The following is a 22,075-nucleotide window of genomic DNA, read 5'->3' as shown; positions in this document are numbered from 1 at the left end:
GAATAGTAATTGCACTCCACACTTCTACATTTTACTTCTGTATTTATTTTCACTGAAAGTTTAAACAGATCACAAACATTTATGCCTTGAACATTAGACATTAGACTCAATGTAGCGTTTCACATAAAGTTAACCAGAAGTTTAAATACACTCAGTGAAATGAATCATACATTTATTTTCCTGACTGTCTGAACTTAAAAATCAGACCAAACTTCTCTTGTTTCTGGTGAGAATTACCGCAATTATTTATACTTGCAAAATGCCACAATAATGAGAGAATATGTCACAAATGTATTTATTAATGTCTTCAAAATTAGAATTTTATTAGCCTCCTTCACATTCAACCAAACAGAAATTAATTTACGTAAATCTAACTAAACTGAAACTAAAGAAATTTGGTCTGACTTAACTTGAGACAGTGAGAAAAAATGTGTGCGTGTTTTTTTTTTAATTGACGTATTTAAACTTTTGGTTTCAAGTTAAGATCATGAATAGAAAATGGATGAAAGAACATCAAATTTTGTGTTGAAGACAATGTAGCAACCCTTTTTTTAATCAGGAATATGGCAGCGAATCTCAGGATACATTTCTTTTCAAAATTTTTGTCTCATATTTTACTTTAAACATCTTAAAGCCTAATTTATATGCTGAGGTGGCCTGCTTATCTGCAGCAGTGCCAGACAGAAGTGGAAGCATTTATCAACTGAAAATCCCCTCTCCAGTTGAGCCAATATTGTGGAAAGCGCTGCCTCAGCGAAGTCTGCAGTGGAGGAAGGAATGGGCCGTACCCTCCAGATGACCTCAGGGAGCAGTTAGCTCAAATCGTAAACAGTGGATGAGTGTGTGTAAGAAGGAGAGAACAGCTCATAAAGCTTGTCAACTGCAGCAAAAGAGGAAGTCTTTTTGGTGCCTCGTGTAAGTAAATGCACTTTTTACTTAACTATTTATTTAAAATGTTGTCTTTTAGTGAAATATTCTCAGCAGTCATACCAAGACTCCCCACATTTGAGCCATTTGTTGTAACACCAGTCAAACAACACTAGAGGGCAGCCTGCACTTTGATGAAAAAAGTAATAAAATAATTCAATACACTAGAACAAAGCAAACAACATAGGTGTATTGTTTCCAAAAATGAAATATATTATTTAAGGCACACATTAAAAGTTTAAACTTCATCACAATTGCTCACAGTAAATACACAGTGACAACTGAAGGACAACTGAAGGACAACAGAACATGGGTAAAATTCACAGTTGTACAATTTTCTTATCAAATAATAGACTAGAATTATGCTTAGGATAAAGAATCCTCCCTTTTAATTTGATTTACCCGGCATAAATACTATTTGTAAATGTTATTCAAATGTCAATGTCAGAAATCATTTTGGTTGAATATCACTCATTTTATTCAATACACTCCCCCTTTTTAGTAGTCAAATGCTACTTTAAATGTACAAGTTTGAATAATTGTTCCCCAAATATTATTTACACAGTAAAACAGGCTCATACTAATCCTTTAGCTATCCCAACTTACACAAGGTACCATCTTTAGATCTGTAAAGTACCTCAACAAGAACAACAAGAACACAAAGGTAAGTCAAAACATTGTACCAATCTTAAATAGAAAAGTGCCATTACTAATGAATTTAAATAACTAAATTTATTTTAAAGTTAATAAAGAATAATAAAGAAGATTGAAAGGACTGACTCACATTGCAGCTAGATAATAGCAGTCAGTGGAGTCATTGCTAAAGTTTATATTTTTATTTAGTAGCTTGAAAGAAGGTGGGGATTTCATCACTTTTACATACAGGAGTTAGCTTAGTGTGATATCTATAAGGCATCCCTCTTTGTGCAAGCAGGCAAATATTTTGAGGGGATGAGCTGATGAGAAATGTTTATTTTAATAACTAGACAACGTTTTGTTGCCTCACATGTGTGCCAGGCGCAGAATCCTGGATCTGAATATCATACAAACAGTTTGCAGAGACAAACTGACAATGAGCATTTCAAATGATAAATAACTGATTAAAATCAACTCAAAAGAGGAAATACATCAACACACATCTGGCAGAGAGTGCAGACGCTAACTGATGAAATTCATCTGTTCATCCCTAAGATTTATTCATTTATAGCATTAGTTGCATAAATGCTACCAATAATGAAAACAACATGTGCAAAAAGAGAAAACAACAATTGGTTTCTCTTTGCTTCCCTAGTAGGTCATTTGCAGACCAAGGCTAAGTTTGTTTTTTTTAATTCTCTTGGTCAAGGGTAATCAATTATGGTAACATTTAGTTTCCTAGTTTCCCTCAAGATTAAATCATGTTTTATCTTCTTGTTTGATTCCACAAACAAATTTTTCTAGAACTAAAAACCTCAACTGTGAGTAAATCACAAAAATTTAACTTTTTTCTCTGACAGTCTGATATGCTGCATGACACTAAGTGTTAAAAACCTATAATCACTGTTAGCTTAATTAGCCAAGCTAAGCATCAGGATCACTAACCATTTAAATATTGCCCTGAAAAAAGCAAGCCATTCATTTTCAAGCCTCTAATTGAATTCGAATCATTCTTACATCTCTAAAATCAAAGTTTGGTTTTGTCTAATAAGACTAGCAGTTTAATAATGCTACTTCTGTCATGCTTGTATCCAAACTTATATGGATAATAGAGGAAAATTTTTTCTATGCAATGGTTTATTATTATTAAATGTTTCAGGCTCAGCTCCTTAGGCTTTCATACACAGGATGAAGAATCACTTTAAAGTTGGCGGCGCTACATGACAGCTCATGTTTCTGCAGACCTTTCAGGTTACTCTCTGGAATGCAGAGATTATTCCACCGAACTGAATATTTCCTAGAACTAACACGTTACTATCCTGGGACTCGGATGTCACCTTCCAAAACTTACCAGACTCTTTCCACAACATATCTGGCATTTTCTGGAAAATTGTCTGACAAGTACCTAGATTACTCATAGGTACTTATTAGATAGTTTTCAATAACCTCTAGGTTACATTGCAAGACATACCATGTTCTTTCCTGAACCTGCAGTACCATGAGAAACTATTCACCAATCTTGATATTTCTTTGTGTTAAGCTTTACTGGAGTATCTGTTCATATGACCAACTTTATAGAGCTGGGCTTTATGGAAGAAATAAAACTTCACTTTTCAGTCACCAAGGAAACCATTATGTCTGGCTCATAATCAATACATCTCAGCACCCCAAGAAAAGACAGAGGGGAAGATGAATGGAGCTAAACACAGGAATTTTCTGAAGTAAAACCTGCTTCAGTCTGTCAGCGATGTGAGACTGAGACGGAGGTTCACCTTTCAAAAGACAATGACCCAAAGCATACTGCTAAAGCTCCACTCAAGTGGTTTAATGGGAAGTTTTAAATGTATTGGTAATGTCTAATCAAAGGCCAAACCTCAATTCAATTGACAATCTGCAGACAGACTTAAAGATTGCTGTTCACCACCGGAAACCATCTAGAGCTGGAGAAGGTTTATTTTGAGGAATGGGCAACAATCCCAGCAGCAAGACGAGGCGAGCTCTTAGAGACGTATCCAGCATGACTTGCAGATGTAATGTGTTTGTTTCACAATAAAAACAAAATGAAATGTTGAAAGTTGCATGTTCTTTAAATGAAATGATGCAAATCCTAAAATAATCCCCTTTTCCAGGTTGTGAGCTAGAAAACACAAGAAATGCCAAGAGGGGTGAATACTTTCTCAATGTGCTGTATCAGATAGTATCTGGAAATTACAAGTTTTTCTCCTGAACTTAACTACTTTAATTTAGAGGATACTTTCCTAAACTTAGAAGTTACCATTCAGAACTCACTAGAATACCCGTAAGGTTCCAAATATAGCTTTGAGTTTCAGGAAATTAACTAGTATGTTCCAGAAAGTGTCTGATAAGTTCTGTAAAATCTTCAGGGAAGGTACCAAAAACAGCTACAGAAAAAAAAACAAAAAAAAAAACAGTTCATTATGGAAAGTACCTAGTAAGTTTTGGTACATTTTCAGAAAGAAACGTCTTCTTTCCATAAAAATAACCTTTACCTTCTGTGAAATTACAGCTCCATTATGTAGCACTACCAACTGCAATGTTATAATTAAATGACCATAGTTACCTAGAAAACCTCTCATAATAAAACCAGTGTCAGTACATTCAGGTGGAGGTGCTCTGCTGCCTTGGTTTTGGAAATGATCTGACTTCTTGCTACAGCACTCTGCTCAGAACCGAGGCTGAGCAGGCGTAAGAGCACCAAGGTGACGGAAGGGAAAATGATCCGAGACTCTGCTGGGAGTCCATCCGTTTGGTGACAGCAAAGCAGTCCGTCAGTCAGTCTCTGACATGGCTGCCTCCCAGGGACACCATCTTTTGACGCCTAGCTGCTTTTTAGGTCTAATGGTGTGAAACAAGTGTGCACAGTGCTGTTCTTGAGATTTTACAGACTATGGAGGAGTGCAGGAACATAGAGGACCAGGTGTGAGTGCATGTGCTGACAGAATGACAGGTTTTGCTTGTAAGTTGCTGAACTGCAAGCTTGAGGCAAGTGCAAGTGATGAGGTGGGGATCTGGGAGCAGGAAGCCTATCCTGATAAATAGGCAGCTGGTTCAACATTGTTGTTCTGTCCGTCCTCTATTGCCTTGTTCTTCTCGCTTGTGGATAGTTCAGAAGAATCCACTACGACTTTCCTTGACCTGTTGAGATTAGAACAAAAATCTAATGTTGAGCAGATGATTTTTCACTCATGTCACATTTTAATGAGCCTATTTATTCATCATAGTTCCAACCCAGAGCTGTATATCTCTAAAATGCATCCATGTGTCCATGTGATATGATTTTTAGTTGGTAATTTAATAATTCATCACTAAGTTGTTTCTAATATTTTATTTTCATCAAAGTTGCAAATCCCTAATGTTTTTAACAATTTTTATGCTGATTTTATATTTTTTTATTAGTGTTTTTTCAATGAGAAAGCTACAGTTAATGGAAAACATTGTGTTGGTTAATGTAACTTTATTGTTTGGTCTTTCAGTTTTCAGGTTTCAGTCACTACAAGAATATCTGCATCCAAAGGTTTTTTTTTTTTGAGAGTGAAATTTATAAAAGCAGAAAGAATGAAGAATTTGCTCAAGTTCACCTTTTTGTCAATACTTTGAAGTTTTCTAATTTGCCTTCCACATTTGTATACTTAGAAAGAGCCAGTAAAAATGTTATTTCTTGTCTGCAGTGTTTTTCCTCCACCTCGCAGTCAACAGGAAGGCTCCTGTTGATACCAGTTGCTGTGTTTTTGTCTTGATCATACACCCACAAACATACCATAAAAAATCTGCTTTACTTTTCTTTCACAGCATCTCATATGCTTTTATCAGCTACCAAGGCACACTTTTGATTTAATTTAATATGCTTCACCCAAGTTTAAAAATTGTAGAATTTGAATCTTTACCCTTGGTCTCAAATGTATTTAATTATTTACCAGTAATATATTTTCAGAGTAAATGCTGCTAGTGTGGTTTCTTTGACCAGGGGGGTTGTAGTGGAGGTCTGCAAGCTTCCTTACTTTTCTCTGTTGAAGACAATGAAGTCCCTCTGGACGTTGTCCAAACGCTGCTGCAGCTGTCCGTTCTGGGAACAACAGATAAAAGCAGAATAACTAAGCAAGTCAATAATGGCAACCATGTCAAAGGAAAAAAACATTAGTTATGAGAATTAGGTTTTGTAATAACTGGTTGATCAATTCTTCCTTTGGTTTTGTTTTTATAATATTTCACTGTACTGTACAGTTTATATTACAAATATAGCATTCCTTGCCATGTTTGCTCCTTTGTGACGATGACAGTTGCTTTGCAAAAACATTCATATCTCTTAAACTAATTCACATTTTGTCACTTTATATCTACCGATCTAAGAATTTATTTTTAGATTTTATGGAATGAATTTAAAGCAGGACAACAAATTGCCTTCAGGGGACATTAATTATTAACAGAGTAATTTAACTTGACAAAAGATGTGTAAGTTTTATAGGCAGGCCTTGTATCTTTGAAGGACACGTATGCTCAGATGTTTCCACCTGCTTTTTCTGTACTGTGTTCCACTCCATCATGTGAGATCAGGCAGCTCCAGGCTCCAACACCAATGTAGAGCCAAGACTAGCAGACAGGTTCTTTCTCATGCTCTCAAAGAGGCAGAGAGGAAGAGATCATAAAAATATATAATCACTGACTCACTTTACTCCAAGGGAACGTGAAAGAGAAATGATCCCAGACAGAAACATCAAAGGAAAAAGAAAGTTTTCCTAATATAATCTGGAATATCATTAAATGTTATTTAGATAACTAATCTTTAAGAAATGCCAAAGTCGCCGTCTGAGGATTTGGAAAAGATCTGAACTTTATTGAATTTACTAAGCGTGTAGATTATTAGTGTATCTAAGGAAGTCTGCTCTTATCCTCATTTAAATGATCAAACATGGAGTCCCACTTGTGCAAGGAGCAAGTTTCTGTTTAAGCTTATTTTAATCAGGTCTTAAATCTAGGAATTTATTAATGTCATCTCCAAGGGTTTAAGTCCAACAATGAAAAGAGGACAGGTATGGGAAAAGCTTTTGGCAAATAAAAGCTAAATGATTACAAAGACAGGAAGAGGAGAAGGAGGTTAAAAATGAACAAAAGAGTCAAAAGGACTAGTGAGGGAATTTTATAATAATCTTACATAGTAAAGCAACAAAGAGAAACAGTTTACAAAGAAGAATCACCGGACAAACAATTTTATAGCAGACAGACAAATGTGTTTTTCAGAGAGCTACACCTGCTATCAGAAAGAAAAATAATTTCATGGGACACAAAATGTGACAGAACAGAAAGAACCTGATGCTGGCCTTGAGGACAGGGTGTACTTGTGATGTGAATGGCAGAAAGGACAAAGAAACAAACAAAAGAAGCAAAAGAAAATCAACAAATAGGAATAACGGCACATGTGGCAAAACAAAAGCATAGATGTGATACAGAGAGGAGATGACAGGCTCACATACTTTACAGACATGACTAGTCTTAATGTTCAACATCTGCACAGCCATTTGTTAGCTGGAAACCTGGCTTTAGTCAGGTTTTTGATACAGTGATATTCACAGATTGCAGATGTGAAACTGTAGCAAAGGCTACAGTTTATAATTATTTAAGGACCCACCAGAAGAAGGATGTTGCCTTAATATCTATTATAGACTGATGAGATAGAGTAGTAAAAAAAAAAAAAACACTTGCCCTGCTTAAAACCCAAATATAAGCCTGATGATGCTGATGATTCCCTACTTGTTTTTCACTCTTTTGACACTGATGCTTTTAAACAGACAATTTAGAGGCTAAAAGCTCCAAATACTGGATTAAACTGTCCACTTAGTGTGACAACCCTACTGAGAAGTGGTCTGCTGGATGGAAGCCCAAAAGGGTCATTCTTCTGAGATTTAGCATTTGGGCTAACAGTGTTTTGTCTGAAGTTATAAAGAATAGTTCTCACTGCTGGAATTATTTCACGGATATTAGTATTATTTATACTGCTTTGTTTAATAAATTCATTTCAAATAAATTAGCAAAACAAGCTGGAAAATTCAAGGTGGACAGAAAAAATGCACTGAAAACAAATTATACAATAAAAAACTGATACAGTGGTATTCACATATAAATGTCTGAATTATATGTGGAAAGTAAATTTTTAGAAAAGGTAAAAATGTGTAATTTTGTGAAATGACAGCAAAACTGATGAATTCTCTTATTTTTGTCAATTAGGTGAGGCAACATAAGCAGCACAGATGTAGCACAATGCATTAGTTTCGGAAATGAAAACAACACGAGGAACGAACACTTACTGGAACTGAAAAGCACAAGGCGCCAATAGTTGACAGAATTGTTGAGGGAGTCTCAAGACAATGAAAGAACAAAGGATGAAAGGAAGACGATGAAGATGAGAAGAAACAAGAGAGATCTAGACAGAATATAGAGCAGCTGCAGGGCAATGTGCAAAAAGCATGCTGGGACAGGCATAAGGGCAACTTTTTATTCCGTATTGATCCACCAGGCTTCAGCCGGCATCTCGCTCGCTCTTCACACACAGACAACACACACACACTCTCTTTTGTTTCTGACTTAAGTTCCATCCTTCATAAGTGGCCCCACAGGCCTTTGGTAAATGGATATGTTAAAGCGTTGCACAAACACAGCAGATATTTATAGACGGTATCATCTTTGATTGATAGAAACAAATATCAGCAAATGTTGGAAAATAAGATGTCAGACAGAAGTGTGTCCAGTGGTTTGGATTCATTCTGGACAATGGACTCCATCAGAACGCGTTTACCTGCGGGGATCCATCGGATCCCTGCTCCCTGGTCTTTCTAGCGAGTCTTTTCTTCTTCTTATGAAGTGGTTTGGACTCCAGGATCATTTCCTCCAGCTCAAAGGTGGGGTCACAGTTTAGTCTCCGTCTCTTTAAAAACAAACAAAGACTTTTAAGGAGATTGAAAGAAGTTTCCATGTTAGACATTACAGGTTTGCATAAAACTAGTGGGAAAAAAACAAGTCGTTCAGATTTTTCCAAACCTTTGGTTGTTTGATGAGTTAAATTAATGTGCAGTGACTTAATTTTCCATTGGACTTTTCCTTTTTTATGCTTCCTATATATTATTAAATATTAATGGAGGCTAAAAAACTCAGAATAAGAAATAGGAATATAATTAGAAAAAGAGAGTCAATTTGAAATTGATCCTCTGATCAGTCAGTGGTTTAAATTCTCTGGACAGACATCGACTACACAGTTGTGCTACTTTGTCACAATGTATGAAAACATTCAAAGGAGTTACTCCTTATTAAAGACTTTTGTATTGAAGTCATATTTATTGTTGGACTTCATTACAAACCTTTAGCTACAATCTGCATAAATAAATGCAGCTGCCATTAAAACCAGCCATGACGCATCTAGCTGCCAGATTTCAGAAAACAGTTTTAAAATTAAGATTTATTGAGAGAAAAACCAACATCCCCCTATGTGTAAATGTAGTAGCATTGCTTGCTTTGGTAATTAGATATTAATTGACTGGCCACATGTTTGACATTTATCTGTCTGGAAAATGTTACAAAGCCATCTAGTGAACCGCAGTGAGAAATACTTTCCACAAATGGAGCAAACATGGAACAGATTAACCTTTAAAGGAGTGACTAACTGAAGAAAATTACTCCAATAGTGATTTGATTACTCATCCAGGAGGTCAAAAAAGAACAAAAACAACATCTAAAGTCTTAGAGGTCTTACTTGCCTCAGATAATGCCAACATGTACGATGTACAGTTACTAAAAGACAAAAGAAATTGGGGACAAATGCATCCAAGGCAGCAACAACTACCGATCTAACAGAACACTGTCGTCCAGCTCATATTTTTGAGAAAACGTTTTGATGATCTTTAAGACTTTTAAGAAGATCTTCTTCTAGAAGGTACATATCCTATTATATCTGTAAAAGCAGCACAGCATTTAAAGAAGAACGTCATCATGGCAGGCGGACATAGAGGTTGAAGTTTGATGGTTTTCTCTGCTAATTCAGGACCAGGACGACTTGCCACAATTACTGAAACCATCAATTCTGATCTTTAGCAGAAAATCCCATACGGAGAACACCTGGGCAACAGTTTGTGACATTAAACCTCATCATGCGAGGGTCATGCAGCAGGAAATAATCCAAAGCACATCAGTAAGTCAACCTCTGAGAGGGTAAAACCCCCAAAAAACAATAAAAATGAAAGTCTGGATTGGAAATGGTAAAGGCTGGACATGAATCCAAATGATACACTGCAGTATGATTTGAAAAAAGAAATTGATTCCTAAAAACTCTTCAATATGAGAGAATAAAAAAAATCTGCAAAGACCAGCAGGTCATAATTCTACCATAGGAATTTAGAAACTGTATTTTGTATTTATGAAGGTCATTTTTGTCCAGTATCGAAAATTATTTGATGACCTGAAATGTTGAAGACAAAAAAAATAAAAAAAAACGAGACAAAAACTTTTTAAGGCACTCTAGAAGTAAAAGTAGAAGAGAAGATTGATGTAATCATGTAATATAATTATCCTAGAATAGTAGAATAAAAATTCAACAGCATTTATATGAATGTTTTGCTGTCTAATACAAAGAGTCAGTCAGTCTTCATATTTTCACGTGTTTTTATCCTCACATTAGGAATAAAGCCTGGAGGAAGCTGTTTGTTGAGAACTGCATCCCAGTTGACGTCAGACATGTAATCCAGATCTTGGAGCTCTGCGAGACAGGATATGCGCTTCTGGACATCTATGCACAGCAACTGAAGCAGAGAAGAAGATTTTAGTTAGAATGATTGTGTACAAGTTGGGATCAGAGTCTCAGTGAGACACTGACAGGTGGATGTGCTTCGCCTGAAGGATGAGGCAGAAAACTGACGGGAAGAAGAGACCTTTCAGAAGTCAGGCAGGCTGGAAGGAGAGGGAGATAGATTCCAAAACAAGGAGGAACAGAAAGAGAGGAAAATGAAATGAAATGCATTCAGGTAGCAAATGACAGTGCAGAGAAAACAGTGGCCTGAGAATCCTGGAAGATGAAGGACAAATGTATTGAGCATGGAATTTTCTTTGCATTCTCACTTTCCCTTCTCTCCACTCTTTTCCTCCCCCTTGCGCACACACACACACACATGCAAACTCACACACTTTCACATGCAACAGGAATGCCAATGAGCTCAGAGGAGTCTGAGCACGAAGCAATGCAACAGTTAGACTGCAGTGAATTGCTAGCAAGAGAAGATGATCAAACAAGAGAAAGTCTTTCAGTTTTACAAATGCATCTCAATGACAAGAACATTTTAGAGATTATGAACAGTAAAAGTTATTTTTGTTCAGCATAGCTTGCATAGTCTGTGCAGAACATCTACCCATCTCACAGGGGTACAAGATCAAATGTTTTACTCTGTGAAACATGACCTGTCTGCTCTATGAAGAATGTCTGTTGCTCATAGCAAACTACGTTTTGAACAGTTTATATGTATTGAAGTATACACAGCGACTACTGCACTGAACCCACTGAAAGCCTCATTGTTATTCCACCAAATATGGATTTCTGAACTCTTTTTGAGTTAAAACATTAGTATTGTTGTTTCTAGATGGATATGACTTTTTTTATTTGCATTATTTGAGATCTGGAAGCACTGCATCTTCATTGTTTTCACCATTTCTTATTTTCTGCAAATAAATGCTACAGTTTTGCTTGGAATTTCAGAGACATGTTGTCAGTAGTTCATTGAATAAAAGAACAATATTTATTTTACTCAAACAAAAAGTAAAATCTGAGAAACAGATCACTTTAAGTGGTCTCTTGACTTTTTCCAGAGCTGTATGTAAACATATGTAAATGTATTGAAACCAAACTTCTGCTTCAGGGTGGAGTTAGTAACTTTTAACTTCTTCATATTTTCCTCTATGCTTTGTAATCAACTGGGCATCTTTGGATGCAAGTTAGGCTGAAATGCTCTATGCACAATCTAATACTGCCCTCATGTGACCAAACTATAACAACAAGACTCCTCCTATTTTAACCAACTCATGCTGATATGACTCTAATCTGATTGATCTTAATAACCTTGCAGACACATTGATAGAAATGTACCTTTCTGAGTAGAGACTTCATTTCCAGAGACCAGGCTGCTGGGTAAGTTGGATGGACTTTGTGGAACATTTGTAGAATCTCATTAGATTGTGTGTTGGATCTCATCACATATGGTCTCTGAAATAGCAACAAAGAGTGGAGATGGGAGGAGAAGAGAAGAGATATTCCCCTTGCTCACACCTTTTATGGTCTCATTTTCTGCTCTGATAAAGACAAATGACTGCATTGAGGACAAGGGGAATAAGGGATGAAGTTTTGTCTTTGGATGAAACAAAGTGATTCAAGATGGAGAGGTGAAAAGACAGTGCAAGACAAAATGGATACATTTTGTATTTTTCTGTGTCATAATTTAATACCCCAGGTGCCACGATACCTCCCCACTTTCATTTACCTGTAACTGAATGCATGACAGTCCAGTTCCCATTATTCTAATTCAACTGTGCAGTTAAAACAGTTCAGGAGGTTGGAAGAAATAAAACAAATTGACAAGAATTGATTTGTTCCTCTGCAGAGCTCAGCACATTGCAGATAATGGTCAGGCAAAGGTGAAATAAAGCGAGGCATTAATGTGGTGCAATGTGGCAGAGCAGCTTAGGAAAGAGAGTTTAAGTAGAAGTCGTGATAAGATTTAAAGTCTTGTGAAAATAGCTGCTCTCAAGGCCTGTTCATTTTGATTAAGACGGCCCTGTTCTCTGAAGGATCTGGTTCAAGAAGACCCTGCTGTGTTCCTTAAAGTGCCATAAAAATGTTTCTTCATAGTCTGTGGCATTTCCAGGACCTGAACACTAAAAGTAGCTCGTTACAGAGGAACTAGTTACATTTACTTCAATAACTTTCTGGAAAAATATGCACTTTTATGACTTACCACATCATACTTTTATTTGTGTAATAATGATAAAGTACTGATACTCTGAATAAAATTACAGTGTGTAACTTCACTGAGTCAAGAACAAAAAAGTTTTAACCAAAAATGCAGAGAAAGAAACTTAAACTTTATTTTGAAACAAAACTTCTTGTTTGTACAAGAAATTTAATCTTATGTTAATTAATAAATTAATGATAATATAATCTGACAAAGCTGTAAGAAGGTACAGTAAACATTTTAGTTTGTCTCTGGAAGCACTTTGCCCTGCTCCAATATTTATTTTACATACATATATACATAGCAACTAATATTTTGAAACAGTAGGTAGATATTGTGTCCAGTATGATCAATTACTCTGTACTCAAGTCACCTTTTTAAATATTTTAGCTACAGTATATGTAAAATAAATGATTGTAGCATATTTAAAGTCAATAACAGACTGATGTTCTTGCAGTCTGTACAGTGGGTAAGATGTTCCGGATCAAAGAAAGGAAAATAATGCCTTGCCTGACAAATAGTTTGGTTAGACTAGGAGAAATAAACCCCACTTCTTTACATATTCAGGTCAGCTTTGATTCCCATTTAAAGTGTTGAGAGAGTTCCAGCTTTTCTAAAATTATATGCTTAAATAGAACAGAATGGAAAATAAGTGAAAACTCATTTCTCATCCATGATGGAACAGAAACATTTTATGCAAGAAAGTGATTTTTTTAACTGCTTGACCTCCCTTAACTTTGTGAAATGCTGATTACTGATCTGTTAAGCACCTCCTTGCAAGAATCATATGTATTACTGACTTCAGACAGGCCCAAGGTCACACAGAGGTGAGCCATTTGAGTTTGTTACCTGTCCTCTCAGTAGCTCATAGGCTGCAATCCCCAGAGACCACCAGTCAACAGAGAAGGAGTATCCAGGGTGGGATCCTTCGAAGCTCTGGAACAGCTCAGGAGCTGAACAGAACAAAACACACAAAATCATTATAACATCACAACATTCCAGGTTACTTAACATATGAAAAAAAAGTACTTTGAGAGATTTTTTAATTTATTTAGACTGTATTTGGCTTAGCTGAATACTCTGTCAAAACAGAAATATTACAGAAAGATGTTGAATGCTATTTAGCCTGGCATAGTGACACCTTTTTAAAATTTAGCTTGAAAATTTTGTGACTGTTGAAAATGCATGAGACATTTTGTTCCCCCTTTCACAATGAATTTTGTTATACATGTTCTAATCTGTTTTATTCTGCACTAGATCACACATGGTGACGCATCAGGCTTAAAAATACATGTGGAGACTTCAGGGTCATTGCTGGTCTGTTGGTTCCGGGCATAAAATGATAAATTTCATCCTTTTTGACACGAGAGACGATCAAACAGACTTCAGGTCTGATTGCTTATGTTTTAAATATTTCACATAGCAGACAGTGCAGTCAGGCAGTGACTAATGGTTGGTTATTCTTTTCCTCTAATAGAAGAGAATCATCTATTCTGGGGTAAATTGTGTTCTGCTTGTTTGCACACACTTCATCTAACAAACCCCCATGATTTTTATGATGCTGCAGAGGCACTGACTCATACATTTCATTGTGTTAATGCTTTGTTTTTTTAACGTTTACTTTGACAGGATTATGCTCACAGAAAAGTCTTTTGAAACCTCAAATGTTTTTTATTCTTCCAGTATTTAGCCCCTCTCATTTCCCCATCAGCTCCTACCAGTTACCCTTCCTACTAATGAAAGAATCCCAGCAGCATGATGCTGCCACCACATTTCACGCTGCAGATGGTAGCACATAGAGAAATAGGTTTCTTTGTCCTGTGATATCACATATTACTAAAACATTGACCAACTCAAACTGATTATCCTTTTGGGGATATTTGTTCAACTCACATTAAAACTTGGATTTTTGTCTTTTTTATTGTGAGATGAAGTTTAATTGATTTTAAGATTTCTGAGTATATTTTGACCAGAGTTGCCATCATGCTTGATCTTCCACTTTAAGCTTGTCACACAGGATTCTAATATCAATCTGAGGAACAATCTCTCACTTTACAGGATTCCAACTTTTAACATTTACCAAAAAAAAAAAGAAAAAGAAAAAGAAAAAGAAAAGTCTGCTTGGAGCAAAAAAACAAAAAAACAAACAAAACAAAACTCAAACCTTCAAAAACAGAAAAATAAATGTTCTACCTCATCATTTATATCCCCCAGAAATCCTATTAACTCCCAACTAATCTCACAGAGGCTGAATCCACATCAAAGTGACGTCTGATGCATTTAGGAGTCACAGTGAGGAGAAGCACATCTGTGCCTAAAGGGATAAACTTTTTCTTTTTTTAGAGACAGTAGTGCTTCAAATTATACAGGTTTTTTTTTATAAACATACAAAAATATCTAATATCTATAAAACCTTTCATTAGTTTTCTTCTAAAGTCAATAAAAATTAAAATACAGAAATATCAAGTACTAATACCATACAATAAGTAATTTAACATAAAAAGTACCTTTACAAATCCAGAGCAAATTAGTGCTGGTGGATTTTAATGAGCTGCTGCATTTACCTGATCGAACTAAAACATGAACTGAACTGAAAACCTTCTGTTAAAAATGATCAAATAAATACAATTTTCTTTTGTTTTTACTTGACTTATTATTGCCTTACATTAGAATGTAATAATCTGAAATATTTAAGTAGTATAAAAAAATAAAAAGGTGAAATTATAAAGGGAACAAATATTTTTCAGCTCTGGACAAAGTTATTTTTTTTCTCTAAATCAGAAAAGAGAGAGTCCTTTTTTTACTCCATCATTCACCTTTGGCAAAAGACTGCTCCTCTTTAAATAAAGAAAGAAAATTCTCTGGTCAGTGTTTGATGTGTTCATGTAAAAAATACACTCAATATCAAAGATGATTTAGAAGTGCATTTATAAATCTTTCTATGAGAGATGTCAGAACTTGTCTTTTTACTCACCAACAACAAACAAGTCAAACTGAGTTTCAAACCCAAAGGGGAGGAATCCTCACTGCAGCATCGATTCTCCAGTTTGTTTAGTGAGTTTGATTCATTCCAGATCCAACTGGACTTTGAAGATTTGAGAAAAACGTTCTGATCTTACCCATGTATGGTTTGGTTCCAGCGATTGATGTTGCCTTCAGGTCTTCTTTTACAATGGCTGCGATGTTGAAGTCCGTCAGATGGACATGGCCTGCAGATCAGATGAATCATATCATTACTACTACAGTTACTATAATCAGTGGAGCTTCCAGGCAGGTTTATCCTAAATCTTAGTTTTTTTATTATCAAAGAAGAAGATATACACTGGTCAAAGAAAATTAAATTACTCCTTATTGATTATTCTTTGATTCTGCGAGGGAGGTAGTAGCATCGTCAGTGGTTTTCAAAGTCACAGCTTTGACCTGAGCCTTAACATGGTGAGAGAGAGAGAAGGCCTAGTCTTTGCTATGCTCACTGATCACACACTAATGAGCTGAATGTGGGATATGTGCCTGCATACGCTACATCTTTCTATACCTTGGGCAGTTAGAGTGCAGCCGTGTATGCAGAGCAGTGATTACTCGGATGAATGGGTGTCCCTCCTGACCCTTTACACATAAAAAAATGTCTTTAGTTAAAAAAAATACACAAATGAAGCAGGCATGAGAGTTTAAGAAGAGAAATACTGTCAGAACCATCTAGCTCACTTTGTTTCTCGATTTAATTTTTTCTTTTGTTGAATTAGACACGCTTATTGCAGAATTATTTAAAAAATCAACACGGCAAAGATCCACATAAAACACAACATTGCAGACATTTAACACGTCCCTTCATGCTCAACATGCTGCTGGTCACTTTTAACCAGCAGCACCTAAAGTTTCATTCCTGCAGTCTGAAGGAAAACCAACAACAGAAATTCCCAAACATGTTTTCTCTTCAATTAATTAAATACAAAGAATTGTGTAAATCACACATTACAATATCCACTGATCTTACAACCTACCACAGTTTGCAGAAGTTAACAGTTTTATGTTTATCATATAAATCCATCATCAACATGTTGGTGTGCATCTTTCTTGAATTTGACCACGCAGTTGGTAAACGTAAAACCCAAAGCTGTTATTTTTGATTATTTCCAAGAAGCATTTCTGTTTTACATGTGGAAAGGTAGAACTTGAAACCGGCTCTTCACAGCTGCTCCCCATGCAGCCCGACTGAGATTGAACAGCTTTTCATGGAAGAATGGAATAAAATTGCCGTGTCCAGATGTGCAGCCTGATTGAAACGTTTCCACGGAGACGCCACGCTGCGATTTCAGTCAAAGGTCCATCTACGACCATGAAGGAGTGAATATGGAATCACTCATTTATGCAACTTATCTTTTATTGTCATTCTGTAGAAATCAGTCTTCACTATGACTTTTATGTTTGATGTTTTTCTTTTTTTTTGCTTAAAACAGTCAAATATTGTTGATCTTATAAAAGCAATAAAAAGTGTAAAACATTCAAGGGGTTGAGTATTTATTATTGGTTCTAAGTAGCAAAAACTACAAAAAATAAAAATTTATGATTTAAATTTGTGAAAAGTATAATGTGGGTTTGAGACAAAAATGACAAGAAAATGACAAAATATAAAAAGATGACACAAAAAGATATATCTAAGTACGTTAATAAACATGATGGCCGTGGTCTTTTCCTCTCCACCTGTATGATTATGAATATTACTGGTGATCAATGGATTGATAAGCTCATCCTAGTCAAAGCTGCTCTGCTTCGCAGCAATTAAAACTTGTAACTTTAAGGACTCAGTTGGGAATTGATATAACAGTTCTTCATGTCTCCCGTTGTTTGTTTGGGGTGGAGAAACGATCTGCAGCTTACGTCACCACATTCTCGTCATGGACTGCGTCTGTTTTTGTAGGAAACATGAACAGCAGCCCACAGTGGATAACCTAGACAACGGCACCCCAGGTCCTCGTCCCTGCATCCCCGGGCTATGTTGCCTAACAAAGCGCCATCACTTGGGCATGAGTAAATTGTTTTTCCCCTATATGAAGCAGCTCCCTGTGGAATAAAAGGATCACAGGTCAATTTGTGCTTTCAAATTTCCCCATGAGGAGAAGAAAACAGCTCACTTCCCCCTCTGATGGCTCATGTTGTTTGTGAGAGTTCAGTTAGGAGCCAAACCGCAGCTCTGCGTTAAAAAAACATTGATGCTGGAGTGCATAAATAGATAAAAGTGCACTGAGTTTGTAAAAGCGTACGCAGACAAAGAGAGAGATTACAGGTGAACATTTGTTGTTCTGCTGAATCAATCCGACTAAATCTCTTTTCCCTCCTAATCTTCTCATATCTCTGATGTTTGTCCTTTCTTTGGAAAATCCTTTCAGAAATGTTTGCTCATCACTTTTCCTCTTCTTGTTGAGTGGCTCATCTCGTCTGCCTCTCTCCTTCTCAGCTCCCTGTCTTTCTTTGTTTCTCTCTACTTTGCCTCCTTTCCATTTTGACAGCAGGACGTTGATCCTACATGTCCCCTAAGCTCCCTGAGCAGATGTCCACTGCCCCCTGAGATCTCAGGACTTCTGTCTCTGTCCAAGTGCTCATATGTCACACCGTTACATTTCCTGGCCAGTGTTCAGGCTGTTAGTTTTTACATTTTTATTCCTTATGGACTGCTTTAAAAATTCAAATAAATACAAAACTTGCATAATTTTCCTTTGAGGCTTGAGATAAAATCACTCTCAAAAGTCACTTTATCACAGTTTGGTGATGTAAAAAACGAGACGCTTATGAACAATGTCTAAACTTCTTCACATTATAGTGTAATAATATTTTACAATTATTGCCTTATATAAGCAATTCAACTGTAAAAACATGTTGAAAGAAAAATATAAAGTTTGAGAAAGATGCATTAAGTGTTTACATCAGCAATGTAACACTTTTTGTTTAGCCTTTTGATTCAAATTCAGCAGTCGGTCTCCTTTGGTAGGAGTGTGTGAGCGCCTCGTAACCTGACAATATTTACCCACTGCAGCTTGCAAACGATTATCAAACCTAAACTCTTTTGTCCAAATTTGGTGTTCATTTGTCATTCTCTCACAAAGTTTGGTTGTTTTAAATCAGGTGTGGATGTTTTATTTAAAGAAAATAATCCCACCATGCAAAAAAGACAACATAGTTCCAACACATGGAGGACACAGCAGACTGCTGTCACAATCAGAACATAACCAATAATTGCTTATAAAATTTCTGACCAGTTTAGATTTCATCTTTTCATTGTATTTTAAGGAATATCCAGTTTTTGTACTTCTTTGTTGTTTCAAATATTTTACAATTATTGCCTTATATAAGTATTACATGTCCTACTGTGCCATGAGTCTAACATGATGTGGTGGATTTTTGATCAACTATATGCTTATAAATATTTTTAACTTCTCTGTTAAGCTAAAATGAAGCAATAAAGGAAGGAAAATCACACAAAGGATAGTAAATTTATTTTAGTCAATCTAATTGTCCATCAGGAGTGAAGGTAATTGAATGCTAAAATTAAATTAAACGAGGTTCAAGAAAGTACTAGTTTAAGGATGTGCCTGTTAATGTAACCAGGTGTTTGCATCTTTAAATTCTTTATATTTCTTTCCTCGAATAAACTTGTTTTATTCTTTTTTAAATCATGAAAATCAGAAAATCGAAACATTTCAACAGAGGTATACATACTTTTGGGATCCACTCTATTACATATATTATATTTACATATATTCAATCAAACTGAAGCCAAAGAAGTAAATTTAACATCACATTTGGCTCTTTTTCCCTAATAATGACCATCAGTCAAGTGTTTTAGTCCTGCAGTTCATGTACAAGTAGAAACATGTTTTCCATTTGAAAACTAAACAGAAAAAGTAATTCTCCATGTATATTGCTGTGACACACATCTGCAATTTCCTTGTATTATTCACTTGATGAAGGCATCTCATCTCATCTTAAATCCTTTTTTCCAGAGTACATAAATAAATCTACATGGTGCACCACATCTTAAAAAGTTTGTGTTGGACCTGCGTACAACGAGCCGTAACTGGAACTGCTTTATATTCCTCTTCATTAGCATATTGATGAAAGATTTTATAGTCTATATTAACACTCCTTTGATTTACTATTGTTCCGTTCAACATCTTTTACACAAACACACACACGACCACACATCCACTTCTGTTTCTGCCTCTTTTCTCCCAGCTCAAAATTCTGATTTTGAGCAGAATTTTCCCGTGAAGCAGACATGAGACGTGACGTTCACCAATTCATCCATGTTCCTCACACACCAACCATCCATCTCATGTAAAGTCATAGTTTGGAACAGAAATGGCACAGTGCCTCCTTCAACTCAGGCTGACATTCTCTATGTAATTTTTCCAAAGATAAACTATAACATGAGACAGCTATAAAGCTTATATCTGAAAAACTACAATCACTTTGTGGTAAAAGATGATTTAATAAAGCATCTTACCGTGCTCATCCAGAAGTATGTTGTCAGGTTTGATGTCTCTGAAATGGAAAACACAAAGTGCCGTGAGATTAGAATGTGTTAGCATCAAAACGGGTTTTAGCTCCAACTACAAAACCAACTGTTGACTTTTGAGATTTGTAAAACACAATTAGCTGAGTTGAAGAACAAAGCGAGCATATTAGTTTTAACTGTCTTTGTGTTTTTGGTCAGAATTAAAGATTGTCCAACAAAGCTGTCTGGCAAAATATATATATTTTAGTCATAAAAAACAGTTGAATCATAGAAAAATAATCCTTAAAAAATTCTTAAACCCAGTAATTAGTGGCATTGACTTTTTCACTTCATAAGATTTGAAAATATAGAATAAGGAACAATTTAACCCCCATTATTTGTACTCATGTTCAGTTAATTAAAAAATTTGTTTCGAAGAAATAAAAAATAAAAAAATTGTGTAGAGAAATCTTTTGTTCCATAGTTGTTTGTCACCTTAGTTTACACCAGTTTACACCAGACTACATTATTTTCTTCTGAATTGAAAAACAAGTAATTTTTTCATGATTCATGTCTTGTTTTAAAATGTCACTCATTTTTCTGGATGCTAAGTATTGTTTTCTCACGGTTTTATCAAAACCTTTTCAAAATTATTTAGAATTTCTATCAACACATTTACAAATGTAAGTAAAATTGTTATTTAAGTACAAAGTTGCTGTTATGATAGTAGCTAACAGTATCATTGCTGAATTATTGGGTGATGATATGAAACTAATTATACATTATTATATTTTATTTTTTTCTAATTTGCATAGATTGTGTTTCTAAAACTTTTATTGCATTTAATGAAGTATTTTTGAATTTAATTGAATTAATAAATACTTGTCAAACAAACCTTGAAAAGCACAAGTTTTCACCAAACAGTGAGAAAGATGACTTTATGGAGAAATAACGTCCTCACTTTTATTTCTTAATTTAAATAAATTCCATATTTACAAGCATCACAAACAAACAATGAGAAAAAAAGACCCTTAATTGGATGTGCAGAATCTCAAATGTTCACTTTTTTTCCAGGAGTTGAATTTTTTGAGTTAGTTGAGTCATTATTTCATTAAAGTAGAAAAGGGACACATAATAAATCAAACTGAAGATTTATTATAACGGCGTTCTCCAGGTGTGTGGTGAAAACAAATGAAAATGTGATAAATTACATTAGGGAGAGAAAAGAGAGCTGCAGGCCTTGTTGTGGGAGTAACACTGAAGAACAAGAAGTCACATCTGCTGGACCATCTCGCAAAAACTTGAGAGAGCAAATAATGAGTGGAAGAGGAGGAAATAATTTAAATATTTTTTAAACTTTTTTTTACTTGCAACAAGAATGAAAGTTGAAACCACGGAGGCAGTTTGGAAATGCATCTAAAACCTGCAGACTGATGCATTCTGATAAAATGCTTCTCTTCAGTGTAGTGTTTAGTGATGCACTTATGTGACCTCAGGCAATAACTAAATGAGTGGAAAGGTACAGAGTGTTCTCTGCTTCTCCTCACAGTATTAAAAAAAGAAAAATCCAAAGATGTTCTTAAACTCGTACTTTATTGCAATTGGAATTACATTCTTGATTTTGTAATTTTAACACTTGCAATCTCTGTACTAGCATTCCCTCAATTTAAATCGTCTGCTCTATAGGAATGTAGCAATATTTAGCATATAAAAGGCAACAGAAAAAAAAAAATAAAAACACCTGCGTATGCATCTTTATGTTTCCATGGTACACTCCTGCAGAGAAGGACAACCTGTAGCATGAAGCCAGACTCTGGGACGCTGTGGCACATCGACTGAAATGGGCCTAAGTGGGGTGAAGAAAGGTCGACCATGTAACCCTTAATTAGCTGATATTTCCCTCAAAGGATGGGAGTAAGGGAGTGAAGGGAGGGGAAGTGTCGCTGCTAAAAAAGAAAGCTGCAAGGGAAACGAGGATGACTCTTCCACTGCTAAAGGCCAAACTGTCATGGAGAAGCCACAG

The 22,075-nt window shown here is 35.6% G+C and overlaps 1 protein-coding gene across 1 annotated transcript in view; it reads right to left on the bottom strand.

Moving 5' to 3' along the window:
- Nucleotides 1-439: 439 nt before the first annotated feature.
- stk32a (serine/threonine kinase 32A) overlaps nt 440-22,075 on the bottom strand; it is a 51,663-nt gene continuing 30,027 nt past the window's right edge. The window contains exons 6-13 of the mRNA XM_016676386.1: nt 20,062-20,099; nt 15,680-15,769; nt 13,410-13,513; nt 11,699-11,815; nt 10,239-10,364; nt 8,372-8,500; nt 5,583-5,647; nt 440-4,719 (exon numbers count right to left, since the gene is read on the bottom strand). Of these exons, the coding sequence (XP_016531872.1) occupies nt 4,608-4,719; nt 5,583-5,647; nt 8,372-8,500; nt 10,239-10,364; nt 11,699-11,815; nt 13,410-13,513; nt 15,680-15,769; nt 20,062-20,099 (781 nt within the window). The 3' untranslated portion in view covers nt 440-4,607. The remainder of the gene's footprint in view (nt 4,720-5,582; nt 5,648-8,371; nt 8,501-10,238; nt 10,365-11,698; nt 11,816-13,409; nt 13,514-15,679; nt 15,770-20,061; nt 20,100-22,075) is intronic.

Source organism: Poecilia formosa, unplaced genomic scaffold (genome assembly GCF_000485575.1).
Source record: "Poecilia formosa unplaced genomic scaffold, Poecilia_formosa-5.1.2 Scaffold133, whole genome shotgun sequence".
In the NCBI taxonomy this organism is placed as follows: Eukaryota; Metazoa; Chordata; class Actinopteri; order Cyprinodontiformes; family Poeciliidae; genus Poecilia; species Poecilia formosa.
Note: the sequence above shows the minus strand (reverse complement) of the source record. Positions and strands in the feature narration are given on the sequence as shown.